Below are 20,750 nucleotides of genomic sequence, written 5' to 3'. Positions count from 1 at the left end.
TATATATGTCTCTTTTACTGCCATTGATCTCTCCCCAGCTATTCCCACCCTCCAGCACATGCCCTCACCCCCCTACTGTCTGTGTCCAGTGGTTATGCTTATATGAATGCATATAGGTCCTTTGATTGATCTCTTACCATCCACTCCTTCCCTGCTTTCCCTCTGAGGTTGGATGGTCTGTTTGATTTTCCTTTTCTTACTATTAGTACTCAATATGGGACTCTTAAAGAAAGATGTTGTTCTATTATGGTATACTGCCTGACACAGACAGTTACCTACTGGTTTTTCCCCTTTATGTTCCCTCATCTGCTCCACAGAGGCACTTCCATGGCCCTGTGAGCTTCTTTGGATAGATGTGGCTGGTTGTGTAAATGGTATTGGTGACTCTTCTTGAACCATGGCTAACTGAGCTGCGTTCCACCCAAGGTCCCTGTTGAGATAGAGTGGAAAAGATTCACATTGATCTATGGGCACTATCTAAGTGGAAAGGTTGTGTCCATAGGAAAATTTTAACCCCAAGTTCATCTCCCCGAACATGTCCATACTATCTGTCGGAAACACAGTCTGTTTCTTCCTGCTTTATCTGTTCCAAATTATAAACATCAAAAGCATGAACTTTATTCCTATTAACTGTTTCTATCCTAAGGTTCATATTCCAGAAAATGATCCAAATGACAATATATCTTTTTGATCACTTATTACTGCCCAATCCAAAATTATAGTTTTATGAGTTTATTTATTACTGGCAGGTCTCCTTCACTAGAGTATAACCTTTATAATGGCACAAAATAGATGTTCTCTGATGATTAAATGAAGTGTGCTGGTCAAAGATGACCAAGACAAAATGAGGAAAAGGCAGTAATATGAAAAGACATAATGTATAAAGCCAGAATTTCACACATTTTCTTTGTTGATTTTCCTTGGCCCATATAGATAGTATTGGGAATAGTTAAAATTCTAGTCTGGGCCCTTAAAGAAGGTATTTTCAGGTTTTGTTTTGTTTTTTAGAGATCATGAAAGTCTCACTTCAGGCTAAGAGGGAAGCCCTTTGCACTCTACTTTTTGAGATGATGAATTTGGCTCTGGAGAAGCTGGGCAGAAGGATGAAGTCCACACATTGCAATGGAACTAGACTTGTAATTTAAGCCTCCTGAATCACCATGCAGTGACCCTTCAAATCTGAGAGCTCTATCTAGATAGGGACTCTGTCTTTGCATCTATTAATTGGTAACTATACTTTTCAGGAAAAAATAAAAGTAAAATCAACAAGACTTATTAGTCATCATGAGGCAAATATTACTATTACCCAGGATGCAGTTAAAGACATTTTATTTTAGAGGTATTAAAAAAAATCTGTTTATAAATGGCAGAACAAGGATTTGAGCCCAATTTTTCTGAATCTAGTCCTTGATCTCTTAACCATTCTACTAAATTTAAAAAAAGAGTAATTTTTGTTACTTAACTATTTCTACTGATTCAAAGTCGAATTTGCCACAATGGCATCTCAAAAATATTTACCTTATTCTTAAGATCTGACTAAACTAAATCCCACCTCCGTCTTTTAGGTGATAACTTCATGTACTAATTTTTGAAGCTATTAAAAACATTTGATGTGAACTATTTCAATACCCTTTTTCTCTAACGTGCCTTCAACGTGTTCTCAATACCTTATCTGTCTTCCCAGGAGATTTGTGCCAATTTCTTTCTAATGTTAATTTATCCCACTTATTTCTTCTCCAGTATTTGATTCCTACCTTTATTATTGTCTCCTCTTACCTTTGTCATCTGGCAGCCTCATCACTAATTAAAATCTTAGTCCCAATGCACTACTATTCTTTGAATTAACACAATTACTGGGGGTTAAGTTAATGCCTTCTGCCACTACTCATCTCTCACTTCCCCTCTCAGAATAGTTTTAAATTCCTGGTTCTGTACTAAAATTATTCCAAACTACAATCTCTCCCCAAGCAATCCATGGGCCTCCAGGATACTCTCTCTTTAAACTCTCATGGTATATACCATTGCATTGCCAATATCTCCACATGGTGTTACTATATGGCTCAAATCTAGCATTTTAGTTCTATTTCCCACTTGTACTGTATGTCTGTGTGTTTCATTTAATAACTTAAAGTAAATAAGCTGAATGCCTAACATACCTTTTCCAGCCCTTCTTCCTTGAGGCTGATCACATCCAAATCAAAATCTGTTCGTAAGCCATTGGTTTTGTTGAAAGTTATCCTGCCTGTGAGACCTTCCCAATGTGCCTGTGGAAAGAGAAAAAAAAAAAAGATTAGTAAGTAAAGGAAGAGAAAACACTTTTCCAGGAAAAAAAGAGAAAACCTTTTCATCACATCTCATAAACTTACATTGCTATGGAATTTAAAAAGAGAAAACATTGTTTAGCAAAGTAAGAAGAATTTAGTCACTTTTTATCATATAGGAAATAGTGAATCTATCACTGGAGATTATAAAAAGAATTACTGTTATAAAAAAGCACTCTTAAATTCATACTAATGTGAAAATAAATTTATTTTACCACAATGAACGAAACTGACATTAGGACAACCTACGTTATAGGACTTCGACTGTGCACTTCCCCCTTAGAGTAACTAACTTATTACTTTAGTTTTTCTTAATTGATAAATGGGAAAATGTATGAAAATTACTTCAGATAAGTTAGAGTTCCTCCTGTAGGAGATCTCCATGCAGAAGGAAATATATATAAGAATTTACTTAATGTATTCACCTCTCAATGGTAAATAAATATCTGGGCTCAAAATATATATATATATATATATATATATATATATATATATATATATATTTTTTAAGCCCAGATATTTATCTATCTAATAATAGACAAACATGGTAATCGACTGTACCTTTGCTACACCTCTCATTGGCTAATCAGCGAGATATGCAAACTAACCGCCAACAAAGATGGCGGTTAATTTGCATACATAGGCATGAAGCAGTGGAGTGAAGAAGGAAGGTGGCTCCAGCTGGAGCAGCAAAGGCTTGAAGGTGGCTCCGGCCGGAGCAAAGGCCTGGGTCCCGGGTGCCAGAGGAAAACCGGTGCTGGCAACCAGGGGAAAGGAAGGCCTATTGCACAAATCTTTTCATGCAACAGGCCATATATATATATATATATATATATATATATATATATATATATATATATTTATATGAAGTTTTCCCATTCTGTTGGCTATTTTGTCCCAAATAGGTGTTTTCTATTATTTGTCATTTGAAAATAACTTGAAAAAAGTTATATATGAAAAATTTAAGTAATATAACATATACTCACAACTATAATGCTTGAAAGAATATACATCAAGATCCCAAAGAAATAAAACCCAGTAGATCATGGGGGAAATTTTAAATAAGGACTACAAATGGATGTTATCATCACTACATTCCTTAGGCTTCATGTATTTCTTTGGTACTTATAGGTAGATAATCTAAAATAGTTTAAGATGATAAACTGTAAATAAAATAGGAAAAATCATAATACATGCATATATGCACATTGTAACATACCATCAGTAAACTTAAACATGTATTAATTGGTCTCTAACAAGGAAGAAACATGTATTTTTAATACAACTTCTTCCAAATAAAATAATTTCAGGTAATTAACAAAAATGCAAATTAGTATAAAAATAGACGAGGTGATCAAGAAGTACAAGAGTAAAAGTGTAGAGCAGCAAAACAAATGTGGGATACAGACAGCACGAGAAAATTTACATCAGGTGAAACTGTACATATAATAAAAATCAATCACAAATTCAATCTTGAACTTCCTAGCAACCAGAATAAAGAAAATAGGATGAAAAAAAATATACAGGGTCCATGATTTAAGACATAGCAACTCCCCAGGAGAAGCACAGCTTTCCCTGGCACTGAGACCTGAGAAATGTTTCCTTTTGGAACTCAGAAAGGGGGCATTGTGTGATTTAGTGGACAGGGTCCTCACTAACACCCTACAATAAATACATTAGTGAGTTTCATACAACTGCTTTTTATAGGGATGTCTGACACATGCCTCAATAATCAAGTGCTGCATTCAGAAAAAGCTATTCTTCAGCTACCCACAGCTGTGCACCAAGTTTGCCGCTCTCATACTCTTTTAAATCTGAAGCAAATGTAAAGGTGGAACAATAAATGAAAAGCATGTTCTGCAGGGAGTACCAGGTCACCTATCTAAGAGTCCTATAAGAACTACACAAGGAAAGTTTAAGGATATTCTTTTCCAAAGACCTGGAGATTTTTAATTATGATCCTATTTGCACTTTCACTTTCATAAGGAATAATTAATTATATGATGAACTGATGACTTCTTGTAAGCCATTAATGAAAAATTTTATATGATAAGAAAACCTGCGATTTTTCATAGCAAAGATTAAATAGTTAAACTTTCATATAAATATTCCTATTTTAATCAAATGAAAAGTATCCTAAGCTGACAAAGGAATTTCCTTTGTAATAGGAAGAATAGACGAAAGGTGTGTGTGTGTCTGTGTGTTTGTATGGTTTTTAAGAATATCCTTGTCTTTCTCAGTATGTACATCGTCTATTACTACAACAGATGTAGTAAGAAATAATATATGGCCTTAAGAATGGTTGCATTATGCAATATAAACTTTGCATTTTCATAAATATATATTATGTTTTATGTTAACTGTTAATTAAAATAACTAGACATATTGACTCATATAGAGCTAAAGAATAGTTCTTTAAGATTTGCAATGTGGGTATAACTTAGTGTAGTGTAAATGGCATGCATGTCGAAGATTCATTACATCTTATTTTGCCTAAAACATAAACACACATTATTTAAACATTTATATCTCCACATAAATGAAAAGTAACACACATAAAAATTCAAAAAGGTGAAACTAACAATGCCATACATCATAGGTCACAGATTTTTATCTGTTTACACAAATATAGATTATTTGAAGGATGTCCATTAATTTATGAAGTAATTTCTCCCTTTTGTTTCATATCATTAAGTAAAAAGTGTTAATTTTGCTTCTATGGTGAAGAGAGAAAGTTTAATTTAAAAAATAAAAGTAAAAGGTCACCTGTTAAGAAAACTGCAAAAATCTCAATGCATTCAGCTTGTAAACAAAATAGACAGGGGAGATGTGCACCTCCTGACATACCTCTTTAATTAGGCTCATGAAGCGGGTCCCGAAGCGCCAGGGTTTGTGTCGATTACACTGTAAGGAACTGACTGTCATCTGGGGGAACTGTTGGACGCCCACAGACACCACGTGCACTGCATCATACATCAGAGCAGCATCAGTCTGAAAGCCAAGAAAAAAAGGAAATATGGAATCAATAACACAAGTGAAACCCATGGTGTTGCCTTGGAATTGAAGAAAAGGAGGGGATGAGAGCAATAGATACCCAGAAAACAGTATCTTCACATGCTCTGGTTATCTTAAATAAGATATTATGATCAAATTACTACATCAGCGCCATTAGAATATTTGACAACCATCTTTTTTCCTGAAGTGATAACCCAATTTCATGTTGTCCTAGTATATCTGTTAAAGAAATGTATGAAGACATTCACTACTTCATGTTTGTTACTACCTCTGTCTCCATCTTATTGTCTCACTACACACACATACACACACACTGAATGCAATTGTTAACATTTGGAATGGCTACAAAGATTAGATATTGTACATAAAGATTAATAAGTAAACAATTTTCTTGCATAGGGAGAAAAAAGATATGGTAGGAGATTCACCTAAGTTATAAAAATATAAACTCTGATCTCTTCTTCAATTCATTTTTCAAAAGGTCCAATCTCAGAAATGATGCTACAGTTTTGAATCTCAATACATGCATTAATCCCTTTTTAAGAAACTAAGCTTAATCCCCTCCACTGTTTTCTTTTCCCCAAATTTCCATATGAATGAAAGTTCATTTTGGCTTCTCAAGTAAAAGGAATATGAATTCTACTGTGTTTGCACCTGCTCCAATGACTGACCACTTTAGAAGTTGATGATAAAAAATAAAATGTTTATAAATCATAACAAACCAGAGGCTCAGTGACTGTCAATGCTGTGTGAAGTGGACCCTCACATTGAGTTTAATGGATCTAAGCCAGGCTCACTACCTACAGAAGAGGGCCATACTAACAGTGCTGGTAGCAATGAACTTTGGGCCATCTGCTTGGCATGCCTGGGAATAAAAGCACGTATTTCCTCTTCTCATTCACACAATTAGTGAGCTGTGAAATGAATTTCAAAATGAATAGGAACCCTGCAGATTATAGCCCTCTCCACAATACAATACAAAAATGAGTACACAGGGTATCTTTCATGCAAATGGATCCTAAGGAGCTCTTCCACATAAAACAGAAGGCAGCTAAGGAGCACAATGCAACGACAGAACGTCATAATAATGCAATTTTATAGTTCATAAATCTCTGGGGAATAGAGCTCAGATTCATAACCTTTATTCTATAGGTATCAGCTGACGGTTTTCACATACTCTGAGGACTATATAGTGACAACTATACTAGTGGGATTGATAAACATGCATGGGGAGCCTGAGGTTTAGACTGATATTTGTCTTTGGCCTGAGTTAACAATCAGAAGATATATTTCATATGCCACACAGGTGGTCATAAAAATAGTTACAAGGTATAAAAGACACATTTGATGTCAAATAAATTAATTTTTAAAACATCACTGTTAAAAGGAATAGAAAAAAGAACTCTTTCAGACACTACTAAATGAAAGATACAGGGCATTTTGCAATATGCACCACAATATAGCATTAAAAAAATCTATGTTCTTGAACTCATTAATTACTCTAAGAAAATCAAAGATAAGAATAAAGGCTACCTACATTATTCATTTTTAACAGATAAAAGTGGAAACCTTGCTGCATGTTCAAAATAAAACAGTAATGTCACAATGATATTTTATATAACCATTAAAAATCATGTTTTGAAAAATAATTAGATTGAAAATTAGATGTGATTTACTAAGTGTAAAAATAGATAATATACAACTATATTTCCACCACTAACCATTACATACATCTTTATAATACTTGCCATGGGTATTTATTTAATTTTCACAATAGTGACTAAATAAAGACATGACTGCTGTTCCATTTTACAAGTGACCAAACCAAGGTTGAGGGAAGTTAATTAACCAAAGTCACACAGCAAAGAAGTGGAGAGAGACCAGATTCAAATGACCTCTCTGCTCTTGGCTGGCGCTCTTAACTATCATATTGCATATTGTGCAACAACAACAACCAAAAAAAATCAAAGGGAAGAAAATACACTAAAATGATACCTATGATTAATCTTGGAATAAGTAAATACTAGAATTTGTTTTTTTCTTAAAATTTTACAGTTATTTTTTAAAGATAAAAAGTTATAAAAATGCCGAAACCGGTTTGGCTCAGTGGATAGAGCGTCGGCCTGCGGACTGAAAGGTCCCAGGTTCGATTCCGGTCAAGGGCATGTACCTGGGTTGTGGGCATATCCCCAGTAGGGGGTGTGCAGGAGGCAGCTGATCGATCTTTCTCTCTCATCGATGTTTCTAACTCTCTATCTCTCTCCCTTCCTCTCTGTAAAAAATCAATAAAATATATATTTTTTTAAAAAAGTTATAAAACAATACAATTATTGGCAAGATGGAAACTTTTATCTGTTCCCACAAGTTAATAAAAAGAACACAAACAATGATATTCCTATTATCCTGCCATGAGTTACTGACTTATTGCCTAATCTAAATTGATAATGGTAGGGGAAAAAATTGCCTAATTCAGAGTTTGAAAATCATTTGGGGACATAGTTTCAGGGTCTAGATCAGAGGACACACTAGTTAATAATCTATTTGAGATCTGTGATTTTAAGTGTATTTATAAAAGAAATACAATATTTATTAATCTACAGGGGGACAAAAGTATGTTTATAGTTGTTCAATGGAAAATAACATAATAATTAATAAATAATAATACAAGAATAAACTGTTTCACATACACACAAATGTAAACCTACTTTTGCCACCATTGTATAAGTTTATCCTAGAGAAAAAAATTTAAATAGTGAAAAAGTTATTGATCAAATTACTTCTCGAATTACCAGTTTAAAATATGTTGATTCATGATAAAGAACTATAACTTCTGAAACTGTTTTTTTACGTATTTTCTTCAGGTTAGGGTGCTTATTTTTTTCATCCTACTTTTAGACCAGTTTTTTATGTGACAATATGGGCTTACTTTCCATTTAAATTTGATATCCTGTCAGACTTACCTTTACTTTCTTCTTTGCAAAACTATACATATGCAAATTCTTCCATCTTTTTTAAAAGTTTTATTTTATTGTTTAAAGTATTGCATATAGTATTACATATGTCTCCTTTTTCCTCCGTTGACCTCCCTCAGGCCAATCACCCTCCCACAAGTCCTCACCCCCCCTTGTTTCTGTGTCCATTGGTTATGCTTATATGCATGCATACAAGTCCTTTGGTTGATCTCTTACCCCCACCCAGAATCCCTACCCTGCTTTCCCACTGAAGTTTGACAGTCTGTTTGATGCTTCTTTGCCTCTGTATCTATTTTTGTTCATCAGTTTATAATGTTCATTATATTCCACAAATGAGTGAGATCATGTGATACTTATCTTTCTCGGACTGGCTTATTTTGCTTAACATGAAAAGTTATAAGAAACTAGTGTTTTCTAAAATGTTTTCTTATTTTCACAATAATGCATATGCTTGAAAATTTATATTAGTAATATTATTAGTTGACATTGTTTATTATTTACTATGTGTGAGGCAGTCTTCTTAAATCATTTCCTTTACTTCTCATAACCACTGTACAGTTGGAATTCCACTGAATTTGTATCTGATAGGAAATCGAGGCAGAGAACACTTAAGTAACTGGCCTAAGATCATATCATATAGGGGAATCTGGATTTGAATCCAGTCTATCCAGAGTTCACATCCTTCCTCTAGATCAGTGGTTCTCAACCTTCGTAATGCCGCAACCGTTTAATACAGTTCCTCATGTTGTGGTGACCCCAATTTCATTGTTACAAATTGAACATAATTAAAGCATAGTGATTAATCACAAAAACAATATGTAATTATATATGTATTTTCCAATGGTCTTAGGCGACCCCTGTGAAAGGGTTGCAACCGACAGGTTGAGAACCGCTGCTCTAGATATTTGCTCAGTGCTCTACATTTAATAAAGCAACATAATACAAATGATTTTTGAAGTTACAAAATATAAGAAATATTAATAAGAACTTGTAAGCACTAGTATGTATAATTTTTGATAAGCAATAAATATTCACATCATAAACATATACTGCAAAGTAAGGAAAGGTACAGATTGTGGAGAATTGATAAATATAAATTCTCACACACACACACACACAATACATTAATGTCTGGTATTGGGTCAATAATAGGTTAGTTAGGAAGTTAGTAATGTTAACCAGGAACAAATTCATGAAAGAAATAGATTTCCTCTATACAGTTGCTGTTCAGAAGACTTTCCAAAGGCAGAGTATCTTTCAGGATCAGGCTTAAAGGGCCTCTCTTACTCTCAGCTCTAAAGGATAGAGATTAATTGAGCTGCTCTTGCTAAATCTTTCACCCTCTTATATTGACTCTATAATCCCTGTCTGACTCTTCTCTCAATGGAAAATAGAAAAAAAGAAGAAAGGGGTGCCCTGACCGGTTTGGCTCAGTGGATAGAGCGTCAGCCTGCAGACTGAAGGGTCCCAGGTTCGATTCCGGTCAAGGGCATGTACCTTGGTTGCGGGCACATCCCCAGTAAAGGGGTGTGCAAGAGGCAGCTGATCAATGTTTCTAACTCTATCCCTCTCCCTTCCTCTCTGTAAAAAATCAATAAAAATATATTTTAAAAAAAAGAAGAAGAGAGGGGTAAAACAGAATAGGAGAAAAGAAGAGGAGACATACAGGTTAATTACTTTGTCATCATTTTTATATTACCACTAGAGGCCCGGTGCACAAAAATTTGTGCACTCGGAGGGGGGGGGGCGGGGGTCCCTCAGCCTGGCCTATACCTTCTTGCAGTCTGGGGCACCTTGGAGGATGTCCACCTGCTGGCTAAGGCCCGCTCCCCGGGGGATCGGGCCCAAGCTGGCAGTCAGACATCCCTCTGGAAGCCCGGCAGCCCTCGGGGGATGTCCATTTACCATCAGGGAGCAGACCTAAGTTGCAGTTGGACAACCTTAGTGCTGCTGATGAGGCGGGAGAGGCTCCCACCATCACCGCTGTGCTGGCAGCCATCAGCCTGGCTTGTAGCTGAGCAGAGCTCCCCCTGTGGGAGTGCACCGACCACCAGGGAACAGCTCCTGCATTGACCATCTGCCCCCTGGTGGTCAGTGTGTGTCATAGTGACCAGTCATTCCCAGTTGTTCTGCTGTTAGGGTCAATTTGCATATTACCCTTTTATTATATAAGATTAAGTTATTGCATGCTTCCTCAATATCATACAACCATGTCATTTTATTTTACATGCATTCTCACAAAGACCATAGGTTTTAGAAACTTGGCAAGGTTAAAGTAATTCTCTCAAGATATTATCACCTTGAGAAACAAGACTCAGAAAATAAGGGTCAAGCCAAGTTTAGCTCTTAGAACTACCCTCCAAACTTTCATAACAAGACTCTGGAAGAAATAATACTCAGAAACAAGACTTAGAAACAAGATTCAGGCAAGGCCTAATTCTTAGAACCACCATCTGCACTATTGTAATGGACTGCCTCCCTAAGCCATATTCCCGCTGAAATGGTGAGAAATGGTGGAGGGGAAATGATGGCAGCAGGGCTCGTATTATCAGAGGCTCTGCTGAATACGAGACAATTACGTCCCCAGGTCCCATAGAGAGGAAGGATGTCTCTGAGCTGATATTCAAATAGAAGCTCATTTGGTTCCCAAGTCAGATTTTTTCTTTCTAGATCATAGCTATCTTTAAAGAAAGTTTCAAGGTTAAGCATAATTGCAATTTAACAAATTAAATTAAGATTAAAAATGTGTACAGTTTGGCTATTAAAATTCATATGGGGGGGTGAGATAAAGTTGTAGTCATTCGCATCCTAAACTACAAAGACAAAAGCTAAGCAGAGAAAAAAGTCAGCAGTGAAGACAAAACAATCTGTCCTATTTTTCTCTCTTTCAAGGATAATTACTCATTTATATATAAATAGATCACACTTATTGGAAAGCTAGGATATCTGTTCACCCTGGGAATACAGCCCAGAAGGAAGCACGATTAGATAGGCACAGACAGAGCTCCGTGCAGGTCCCCATGCTTCAAAGCTGGGTCAAGCATCTATCGATAGCAATTGGAACCCCCCAGAGATCCTAGCTCAGACTACAATGGAGTTGGAACTTTATTTTTCTTCCTAAAATAAGTTAGTTAACCTACAAAGAATGTACGTCTGTCAGTCAAAATCTGGTTTTTCAAACCTTTAAAATTGTGCAATACAGTCCTACACGTCTCAGCAAATCTGTAGTGATCTTTCTAAATGGTAGCTTATAAGATCATGAAAAGTGCCTTTGCGTACATTTTAATTATGCATTAACCATCTCGCTAATGTATTTGTGGGTTTATCTTATCCCTCGTCTAATTACTTTTAGACATGGGGTGTGTCACTGGGATGCAGGTGGAAGAGTGACAAATGCTAATATCTATGGCTGAGCTATTGCCACAGAAATTGGTTTAGTCACCCAGTGCTATTTTCATCTATCTCAGGGAACCTCGTGTCTGATAAAACTTTAAAGTATTGAAAGAACAGGGATATATGCTTACATTTCTTTTATGCTCTGAAAAAGCACACTGCACGTTTTTAAACAATTGAAGAATCGGAGAAATCTGATGCTCTCAAAAGTTGCAAATGATCAAATAACTATTGTGCAATTTTTTTTTTATTTTGTATGTATAATTGGAACATTTCCTAATATGTAAAAACAGGAATAATAATGGATGCTGTGAATAGTTAAAATATTTCTATGTACTTAGATTTCATTTACAGAAGACTCTGGTACTAAGCACTAATTACCAACTATGTACATGTTGAGTGCGCATGTTATTTCTATTTCTGATCATTAAACATCTTTTTTGTGAGGTTCTGAGATAGATGTTCTAGGAGTTATAAAAATAAAACAGCTTATATCTGCAGTAAGCATGAAGAAAAAATTAGAAATGAGCAATTCTGAATTTCATACAATCATAGGAGGGGACACTGGGACATAAAATCTCTCAGATATACTAAAAGCTTCTCTCGGCAAAAAGCTTTCAAAATTATTCTGGAATGTCCTATCCCCCAGGGAGCATGGCTTTGGGGGCCCCTAATGAATTTGACTGGGGGAACTTGAAACATTGCCTGTTCAATTTACTTTCTGTATTATGATACATAGAGTTCCATATATGACAATATCATCCTCCTAAAGCACTTTGTGCATATTTGGGCTCTTATCCTGGGCTCCAAACATCCACAATGTTGTATGTTATAATTTACATGTAATGTAACCACTCTTAAAAGTGTTGTGATTTTTGTTCATATATTGATTGTAACGATGGCTACATTGGTGTATAAGTATGTCAAACTTATAAAAGTGTACAATTTAAATTTGAGAAGTTATAGTATGTCAGTTTTACTCCAGTACAGCTATCGAAAGTGAAAAAATGTAATCATGCATTTTTCTGGGAAGATGGCTTATAGATTTCATTTTATTCTAGAAACATCCCGAACCAAGCATCACTGATTTGTATCTTCTTTATTCATTGCACATTCTAGCTTTAATAAAACTATGCTTTCTCATGTTTAATCTTTCCTTCATTAGCATTTTCAGATAATAACCATACCTTTCTTTGTAATACCCCACTTGATATTCCATACATTGTCTTACCTATAGTAACAATATAAAAACATTTTCCCAATAAATTGATTAATTTAACCAAAAAGTTCATTTAAACTGTACAAGAAATAGATATTATGGAGTTTTGAATAACAGTAACACTTCGCCATTTAGTTAGAATATATTACTTCCCAGAGGTACAGTGAACCAAATCTGCCAGCAATTCAGACCTGGGAGGAATGTGAGTACAGCCTCTGTCCTGTTTCTAAATGAATTTATAGTAACAGTACTGTGAACACATTTATCTTTTCATTCAATAAGTGTAGGCAGGTCCCCTTTGAGATCTGAATGCTAGCTGGCAGGTGGCAGATCCATTCTGAAACTCTTATGTCTAAGAGTTTGCTCATTTCTGAATTCCCATCTGAATTCAGTGCATAGCACAAAGAGAACAGTCTAATACTAGCAAATGGAATTTAAGTTTACAAATGCTGGCTCTTTCATTGACTCGATCTTTTATCTAAAAGAAATAATCAAAATATGTAAATCCCCCTTTGCCTTGTTTCCTCATTTTTTAATTGGAAATTAAAAATGATGATCTTCATAACACTCCCATATAGAAAACATCACTTTTAAAAAACAGACAATTCCAGGAGAAAAACAATTTTGGCTATTGATTTTTTAATTTGAAAATGCAGATCTAAAGGGTGGTGGGGAAAGGGGTGGATTCTGACCACTAGGACTTCCTGTAGAGTCAGCACAAGCTTAAATGCGATGGAGATCACCTCCCTTCTGAGCAAGAGTAAGGGCCACCATGGAAGGCAAGCTGGTGCTCACTCATTCAGCTGGCACGCTGCACTGAGCACTCTGTCCGGCACAGAGCAGGTGCTAACAGAACAGAGGGACTGATGAAGAAATGTCCTCAGACCCAGTCGGGAGCCAATTGTCAGAGACAATTCTCCCAGTTACACTGCAGCTGCCATTAGGCTTTCTCTGTTGCTGGCTCTTTGTACTATTCTGAAATGGAGCTCTTTACTGGCAGCTGCATGGGGTGCACAGACTGCATGAGATAATACTTTAAAGCAGTTTGCACAATCCCTGGCACATGGTATATAGGCAGGTGTTAGATGATGATGATGATGATGATGACGACGGCGATGACGACGATGATGACAACCAGATCAATAATCTCTTCAATATGGATACTATCCAAAAGAAGGAATCTATTTAAAAAGTATAATGTTTCAACCTTTCTACACCCACTGTTAGCCTAAATGAAGGAACAGGCCTCATGCTGTTCAAAAGCAGACCGAGTTCAGGAAGTAGATGAGCAGGAAGAAAATTATCATACAACCACTTGATTCTTATAAAATGTGGTATGTACACACCACCACAATTCAGAGCTCAAAAAGAAAATACTGAATACACAGCATTAGGTGACACATTTAGTATTAAACAATAAATAAATGACAAAAACAGTAAAATGTCTTGCATTTGTTACAAAACAAAGAGCTGCTGTTGGACAGATAATTGCATACTAGCCATGTAAACCTGGACAAAACTAACTCACATTTTTTCTAGTCTTCAATTTCTTTCTTTGTAAGAGGATGGGTTAGAACCCAGTGGGTTTTAAAGTTGTATTACAATTGTATTCTAGAAAACTTGCATTTCATTTCGACCTTATTTTGGCCTTTGTAATATAAGTGTAATCTTAATTTATATATCTTTACCCCCATAGTTCTCTATGCTTTGTGTGCTTTATAACAAACTTTTGTATCAACATTTCATATAAATTAATAAATAATGGAAATCAAAAGTTACTTTGGTCAACCATTGCATTATTACTCTATGCAATTTCTGCCTACTCAATAAAAACTGTCAATGTTAAATTTCTCACCCATATAAAAACCCACCTCAGCCTCCTGCTACTCCGCAGAGAAAAATTACTAGTAAAACTCTTTTTCTCTCCTACCCAAAGTCATTCAGTAATACCCCAATATTTTATCTTCTTTTATATCTTCTTGTACAGTCAGAACACAGACATGCCTATACTTTATGTTTTGAACTAATCAGAGAGATTCCTATGTTGCCAATTAGTTAAATAAAAGGAGACTCCAGAAACTTCAAGATGGAAACGCTTTTAAAGAAATAAGAATTTTTGTAGCTGCCCATACAGGATCTAGTACCCAAGAGGACTAAAATGGGTAAGAGCTTAAAGGGAAGATTTAAAAAGAAGAAGAAAGGAAATAATAGAATGGGTTCAGCCTCACAGTCAAATTGATGAGTTAGAAAGAAAATTCAAGTTCAGCAACGCTCTGAAGATCAAGGGCAGGAGACATAACGGATGACACTGTTGCTGGGATTCAGCAAAGAAAGGGCCTGGGCCATGATTAATGCTGTGCGTAATTCATGTATCCATTTGTTTGATGTTCCTTAGACTCTGTGGATTTGAGTACATGCCTATGTCTCTTCAAACTTATGCTCTCTGACTTAAGCTAAAAGCTACCCCCTTCAAAAAAGAAATAGTTAACTTATTTCGAACAACTAGCAAAACATACTCTAAAATGTGGCCAATGCTAATTTTGACAGTAAGAATTTTCATCGGTTCTTTATGTTTACATTATACAATTTTGAGCTTTCCATCTCCCAAGAGCTCTTCCTGGAGGCCCCGTTCCCTAACAACACTCAACAAGATAATTTTACAAACAGCAGGCTTTCCGTGTAAGCCTTTACAAGGTAAGAATTCAGTCCATGGAGTTGTACCTGTGAAAGCTTCAGAAGATAACTATTTTGCACTCTTTCCAAGAATTATATGTATTGGCCATGAATATTTTCTATATATTTGTCTTTCTTTCCTACATGTATCTTTAAAACGCACCATTTCCAAGCAGAAAATCCTATTTGTTTTTACTGCCACACTTTCTAAACTCCTTTAAATATTTATATACAAACTCAAGATGTTTAAATGTTTTTTAAACACCATGTAGAGAAACTTCACTTTTTACATATAAATGATTAAGGGACAGCTGTGAAGCAGGTTAAAAAATGCCAACAGGTTTTCAATTAAAAGTTTCATTTAACTAATGTAATTATTCTTACCTAATTAAATTTCCCCACTAAGATCAGTCCACTGAGATACCTCATTCTCTTTTAAAATGTTCCATGAAGCTCTTACTAATGTCCATGGACCTCACTGTATTGATGGGATTGTTAATGAACTCTCTAGCAACAACGCACTAGCCTCAATAATTTAGAGCCTGTTAAATCTTGTATGCTTTGTACTACATTTGGAACTGCTATTGATCTAGAGAAGAGTCAATATCAAGGAGAAGTATTCTTTGCACTTCCACCTGGTCTCCAATGCATCCAACCATCTTGATATTTGGAGCTCAAATTAGCATCTTGCACTTAAAAACTTGTATTAATCTATATTGTTTATATTTACTCTCTTTAACATGATACATGAAAATGCATTTTTATGTTGTTAACAATCTGAGTCTTTCTAATTTGAGATCCAGGAGAATGCAAACCAAAAATAAACAACACAAATTTGAATTCATGAGTTCAAATGTTCATGTAAACACTAATTCCAAATGACTGTAGTTATTGAGAACTTAAGGCTTTATATAAAATTTACCCAAACAAAACAATTTAAATTATACTAAATTTAAATTAAATTATACTAAAGATCTAATTTAAGCATGATTTCAAAAACAACGTAGAAATTAATACAGACATTTCTGAAAAAATAAAACAGTAGTTATGCAAACATACCATTAAAATATAGCCTTTATGACTTTACATGTTCTTATTGGACTTAGTTATTTATATTTTATTTCTGACTATAAAAAACATAATAATAACTTGTCTCAGAAATGTGAGAAAGTAAAATTGTCATGGAAAGCTAATGGGACTTATAGTTTTAGCTATGTAACCTTTAGTCACTATGGGAAATTATCTTTCTTAATGTCATTTTCCTCATCTATACATATAAAAGCCTAAGTGACCGTCCAACAATCTGACCATCCAACCGGTAGCTATGATGTACACTGACCATCAGGGGGCAGAAGCTCAATGCAGGAGCTGCTTAGCTGTGGTGACTTGGCAGCTCTGGTTCTCAGGTGACACACATGGAACCAGAGAGGAGGGGGCCCAATTCTGAAGTGTGTCACCTGAGAACTGTCCTCTCACAATCTGGGACCCCTCAGGGGATGTGGAAGAGCTGGTTTCAGCCTGATCCCTGCAGGCCAGGCCAAGAGACCCTACCGGTGCATATGGTGCACAAATTCGTACACCAGGCCTCTAGTATTAAAATAAGTAGATGGGGGGGGACAACCAAGATGGCAGCATAGGTAAACACCTGTACTTGCTGCCTCTTACAACCATATCAAAACTCCAAGTAAAAGACAAAACAAATATCATCCAGAACCACAGGAAAGCTGGTTGAGTGGAAGTTATACAATTAGGAGGAAAGAAAAAAAATGCATTGAAACTGGTAGGAGGTGCAGAGGTGCAGAAGTGCGAAAACACAGAGGCATGTGAAATGGGCTGGCAACTGGGTGCACTGTGGAGGGAGATACAAGCTCCCGATTGCTCTGAACTCCAGTTACAGGCGAGACTCTGGGGACCCAGACTCATATGGGGAGCATTTGGCCAGAACGCAAGGGTGGCTTTCTCTCAGAGGTTCTCGCAGCGATCATTGTTCCTGCACAGGGCTGTGGGACACAGAGACCCGGAGACCTCTCCAGGGAAGGGCTGACTAGCAACCATTGCTGTTTGCTCTGCCTTGGTGATTCCCTGAGACCCCTCCCCACCCAATTTACAACCCCACCCAAGCTGTGCCCAGAGGCTTTTGCATATGAATGGCCTGTCATTTTGCAACCTAAAACCTAAAAACTGCAGGTGGGTCAGAGAACTCCAAAGCTTCCAAAAGGCCTAAGACCCTGCAGCAGAAGTCTTGCTTGACAGCTGGGCCTCATCTGGGCACTTCCAAAACCCAAACAAAGAGGAGGAATCTGCAGATCTCTCTGTAGCTCCTGCTGGGTGGTCTCATGCAGTGGCTGATTTTGGACCTCCTTGGGGATCCAAGAGTCAGTGTACCCAGTGGTCAGTTTGAGACCATACCAGATTGTAACTCTTCACATCCATAAGCAACACTCAAGGGGGAGACTTGGTGAGCACCAAAGCCCCACTGAAGCAAGTCCAGTCCCATAAGGGTGTCTCCAGCACAGAAGTTCTCCCATTGTAGACATAGCTGGTCCTCACAGCCAATTGGCCTGGGGGTCAAATCCTCCCAGTTATATCAACAGCAATCAAGGCCTAAATACAACAAGACTGTGCACACAGCACACAAAGGGGTGCACCAAGAGTGTCCACCTGAGGTAATTGGGGAGGCTGAACCATTAGCCCTATAGGACACCTAGTACACAAGGCCACTCTATCAACATAGGGAAGCAGCCAAAATGTGGAGACGAAGAAACAGGTCACAAATGACAGAAATGGAGGAAAGCAAACTACTGGATATAGAGTTCAAAACCACGGTTATAAGATTATGCAAGAATATTCTAGAAACCTCTGAAAAATATGAGACCCTCAAGATTATGAAAAAGGACCAATTAGAAATTAAGCATACACTGACTGAAATAAATAACATACAGAGATCCAACAGCAGACTAGAGGATCCCAAGAATTAAGTCAAAGATTTGAAATATGAAGAAGCAAAAAATACCCAACCAGAAAAGCAAAAAGAAAAAAGAATCCAAAAATATGAAGATAGTGTAAGGAGCCTCTGGGGCAACTTCAGGCGTACCAACATCTGAATTATGGGAGTGCCAGAAGAAGAGAGACAGATCAAAATATTGAAAACCTATTTGAAGAAATAATGACAGAAAATTTCCCCTACCTGGTGAAAGAAATGGACATACAAGTCCAGAAAGTGCGGAGAACCCCAAACAAGAGGAATCCAAAGAGGACCACACCAAGACACATCATAATTAAAATGCCAAGGCAAGAGACAAAGAGAGAATATTAAAAGCAGCAAGAGAAAAACAGTCAGTTACCTACAAGGGAGTACCCATACGACTGTCAGCTGACTTTTCAACAGAAACAATGTAGGCCAGAAGGGAGTGGCAAGAAACATTCAAAGTGATGAATAGCAAGAACCTACAACCAAGATTACCCTACCCAGCAAAGCTATCATTTAGAATTGAAGGTCAGATAAAGAACTTCACAGATAAGAAAAAACTAAAGGAGTTCATCACCACCAAGCCAGTATTTTATGAAATGCTGAAGGGTATCCTTTAAGAAGAGGAAGAAGAAGAAAAAGGTAAAGATAAAAATTATGAACAACAAAGTGACAACAAGTACATATCTACCAACAAGTGAATCTAAAAATCAAGTGAATAAAAAATCTGATGAACAGAATAAACTGGTGAATATAATAGAATCAGGGTCATAGAAAGGGAGTGGATTGACAATTCTCGGGGGGAAGAGGGTGTGGGGGTGCAGGAAGAGATTGGACAAAAATCTTACACCTATGGACGAGGACAGTGGGGAGAGGGGACTGGGTATGGGGTGGGGTGGGAACCAGGAGGAGGGGAGCTATGGGGAGAAAAAAGAGGAACAACTGTAATAATCTAAACAATAAAGATTTATTAAAAATAAATAAAATAAAATAAGTAGATAGGATAGCAATATACCTTATAGAATTGTAAGGATCAAGTTAGATACATTTATAAATGTGTAAACTAAAGATTTTAAAATATGTCATAATTAGGAAGCAGTGGAACTGGCAATCTCAAGTATGTTAGCTACTGATAATATCCATTTATATTTTATCTCCCTATCTGTTTAATGTGTATTCAACACAAGTATTATTAAAAACTGGGCTAAACTCAGAGGAAGGAGAATTAATACCGGTGGAAGAAATATAAGATATACAGGTGACAACATCTTACTGGCAGAAAGTAGCAATGATTTGGAATTGATTCTATTGAAAGTAAAAGAATAGAGTGCTAAATCAGGGCTGCATTTGAACATCAAGAAGACAAAAATCATGACTACAGAAAAACATCTAACTTTAGTATAGACAGTGAAGACATTGAAATTGTTAAAGATTTTATTGACCTGGGAATAGCAGCAATAGAAAAATTTGGAAAGATCACCAAGAGCAAGACGTGTTATTAGAGACCAAGGCTAAGATCATCTACATCTCATTTTTCCAACTACTATGTCCAGATGTGGAAGTTGGACAGTGAAGAAGGCTGATTAGAAAGTAAAATTGATTCATTTGAAATATGGTATTGGAGGAAAGTCTACAAGTACACTGGACTGCCAGAAAGATGAACAAGTGGGTCTGATATCACATTAAGCCTGAAACATCCCTGGAAGCAAAACTGAAGTTGTCCTACTTTGGACACCATGAGAAGGCAGGGTTCTTTGGAAAAGTTAATAATACTGAGAAAAACTGAAGGTAGCAGAAAAAGAGGAAGAAAAAATATGAAATGGATTAACTCCATTAAAAGGAGCCACAGGCAAGACTATACAAGAGCAGAGCAGGGTCCGGCTCATGTGGCTCAACGGTTGAGCATCCATTTATGTATCAGGAGATCAGAGTTTGATTCCCAGTCAGGGCACCTGCCTGGGTTGCAGGCTCAATCCCCAGGAAGGGGTGTGCAGGAGACAGCCCATCGATGATTCTCATCATTGATGTTTCTACCTCTCCTCTTCCTTCCTCTTGGAAATCAACATATATATATTATTGTTATATATATATTATACTTCTATAATATAAGTATATTAATATATATACTTATATATATACTAAGTGCTAAGAAGGGATATATTAAAGCCAGAACACTGGGGACATCACTC

General features: G+C 36.5%; 1 protein-coding gene across 2 annotated transcripts in view; it reads right to left on the bottom strand.

Moving 5' to 3' along the window:
• GRIK2 (glutamate ionotropic receptor kainate type subunit 2) overlaps window positions 1-20,750 on the bottom strand; it is a 565,655-nt gene that overhangs the window by 204,410 nt on the left and 340,495 nt on the right. For both annotated transcript variants that reach the window (XM_081093994.1, XM_081093993.1), the window contains 2 exons: window positions 5,169-5,312; window positions 2,157-2,264 (listed from right to left, as the gene is read on the bottom strand). In XM_081093994.1, the coding sequence (XP_080950120.1) occupies window positions 2,157-2,264; window positions 5,169-5,312 (252 nt within the window). The remainder of the gene's footprint in view (window positions 1-2,156; window positions 2,265-5,168; window positions 5,313-20,750) is intronic.

Source organism: Myotis nattereri, assembly GCF_964212035.1.
Source record: "Myotis nattereri genome assembly, chromosome: 6".
Taxonomy (NCBI): Eukaryota; Metazoa; Chordata; class Mammalia; order Chiroptera; family Vespertilionidae; genus Myotis; species Myotis nattereri.
Note: the sequence above shows the minus strand (reverse complement) of the source record. Positions and strands in the feature narration are given on the sequence as shown.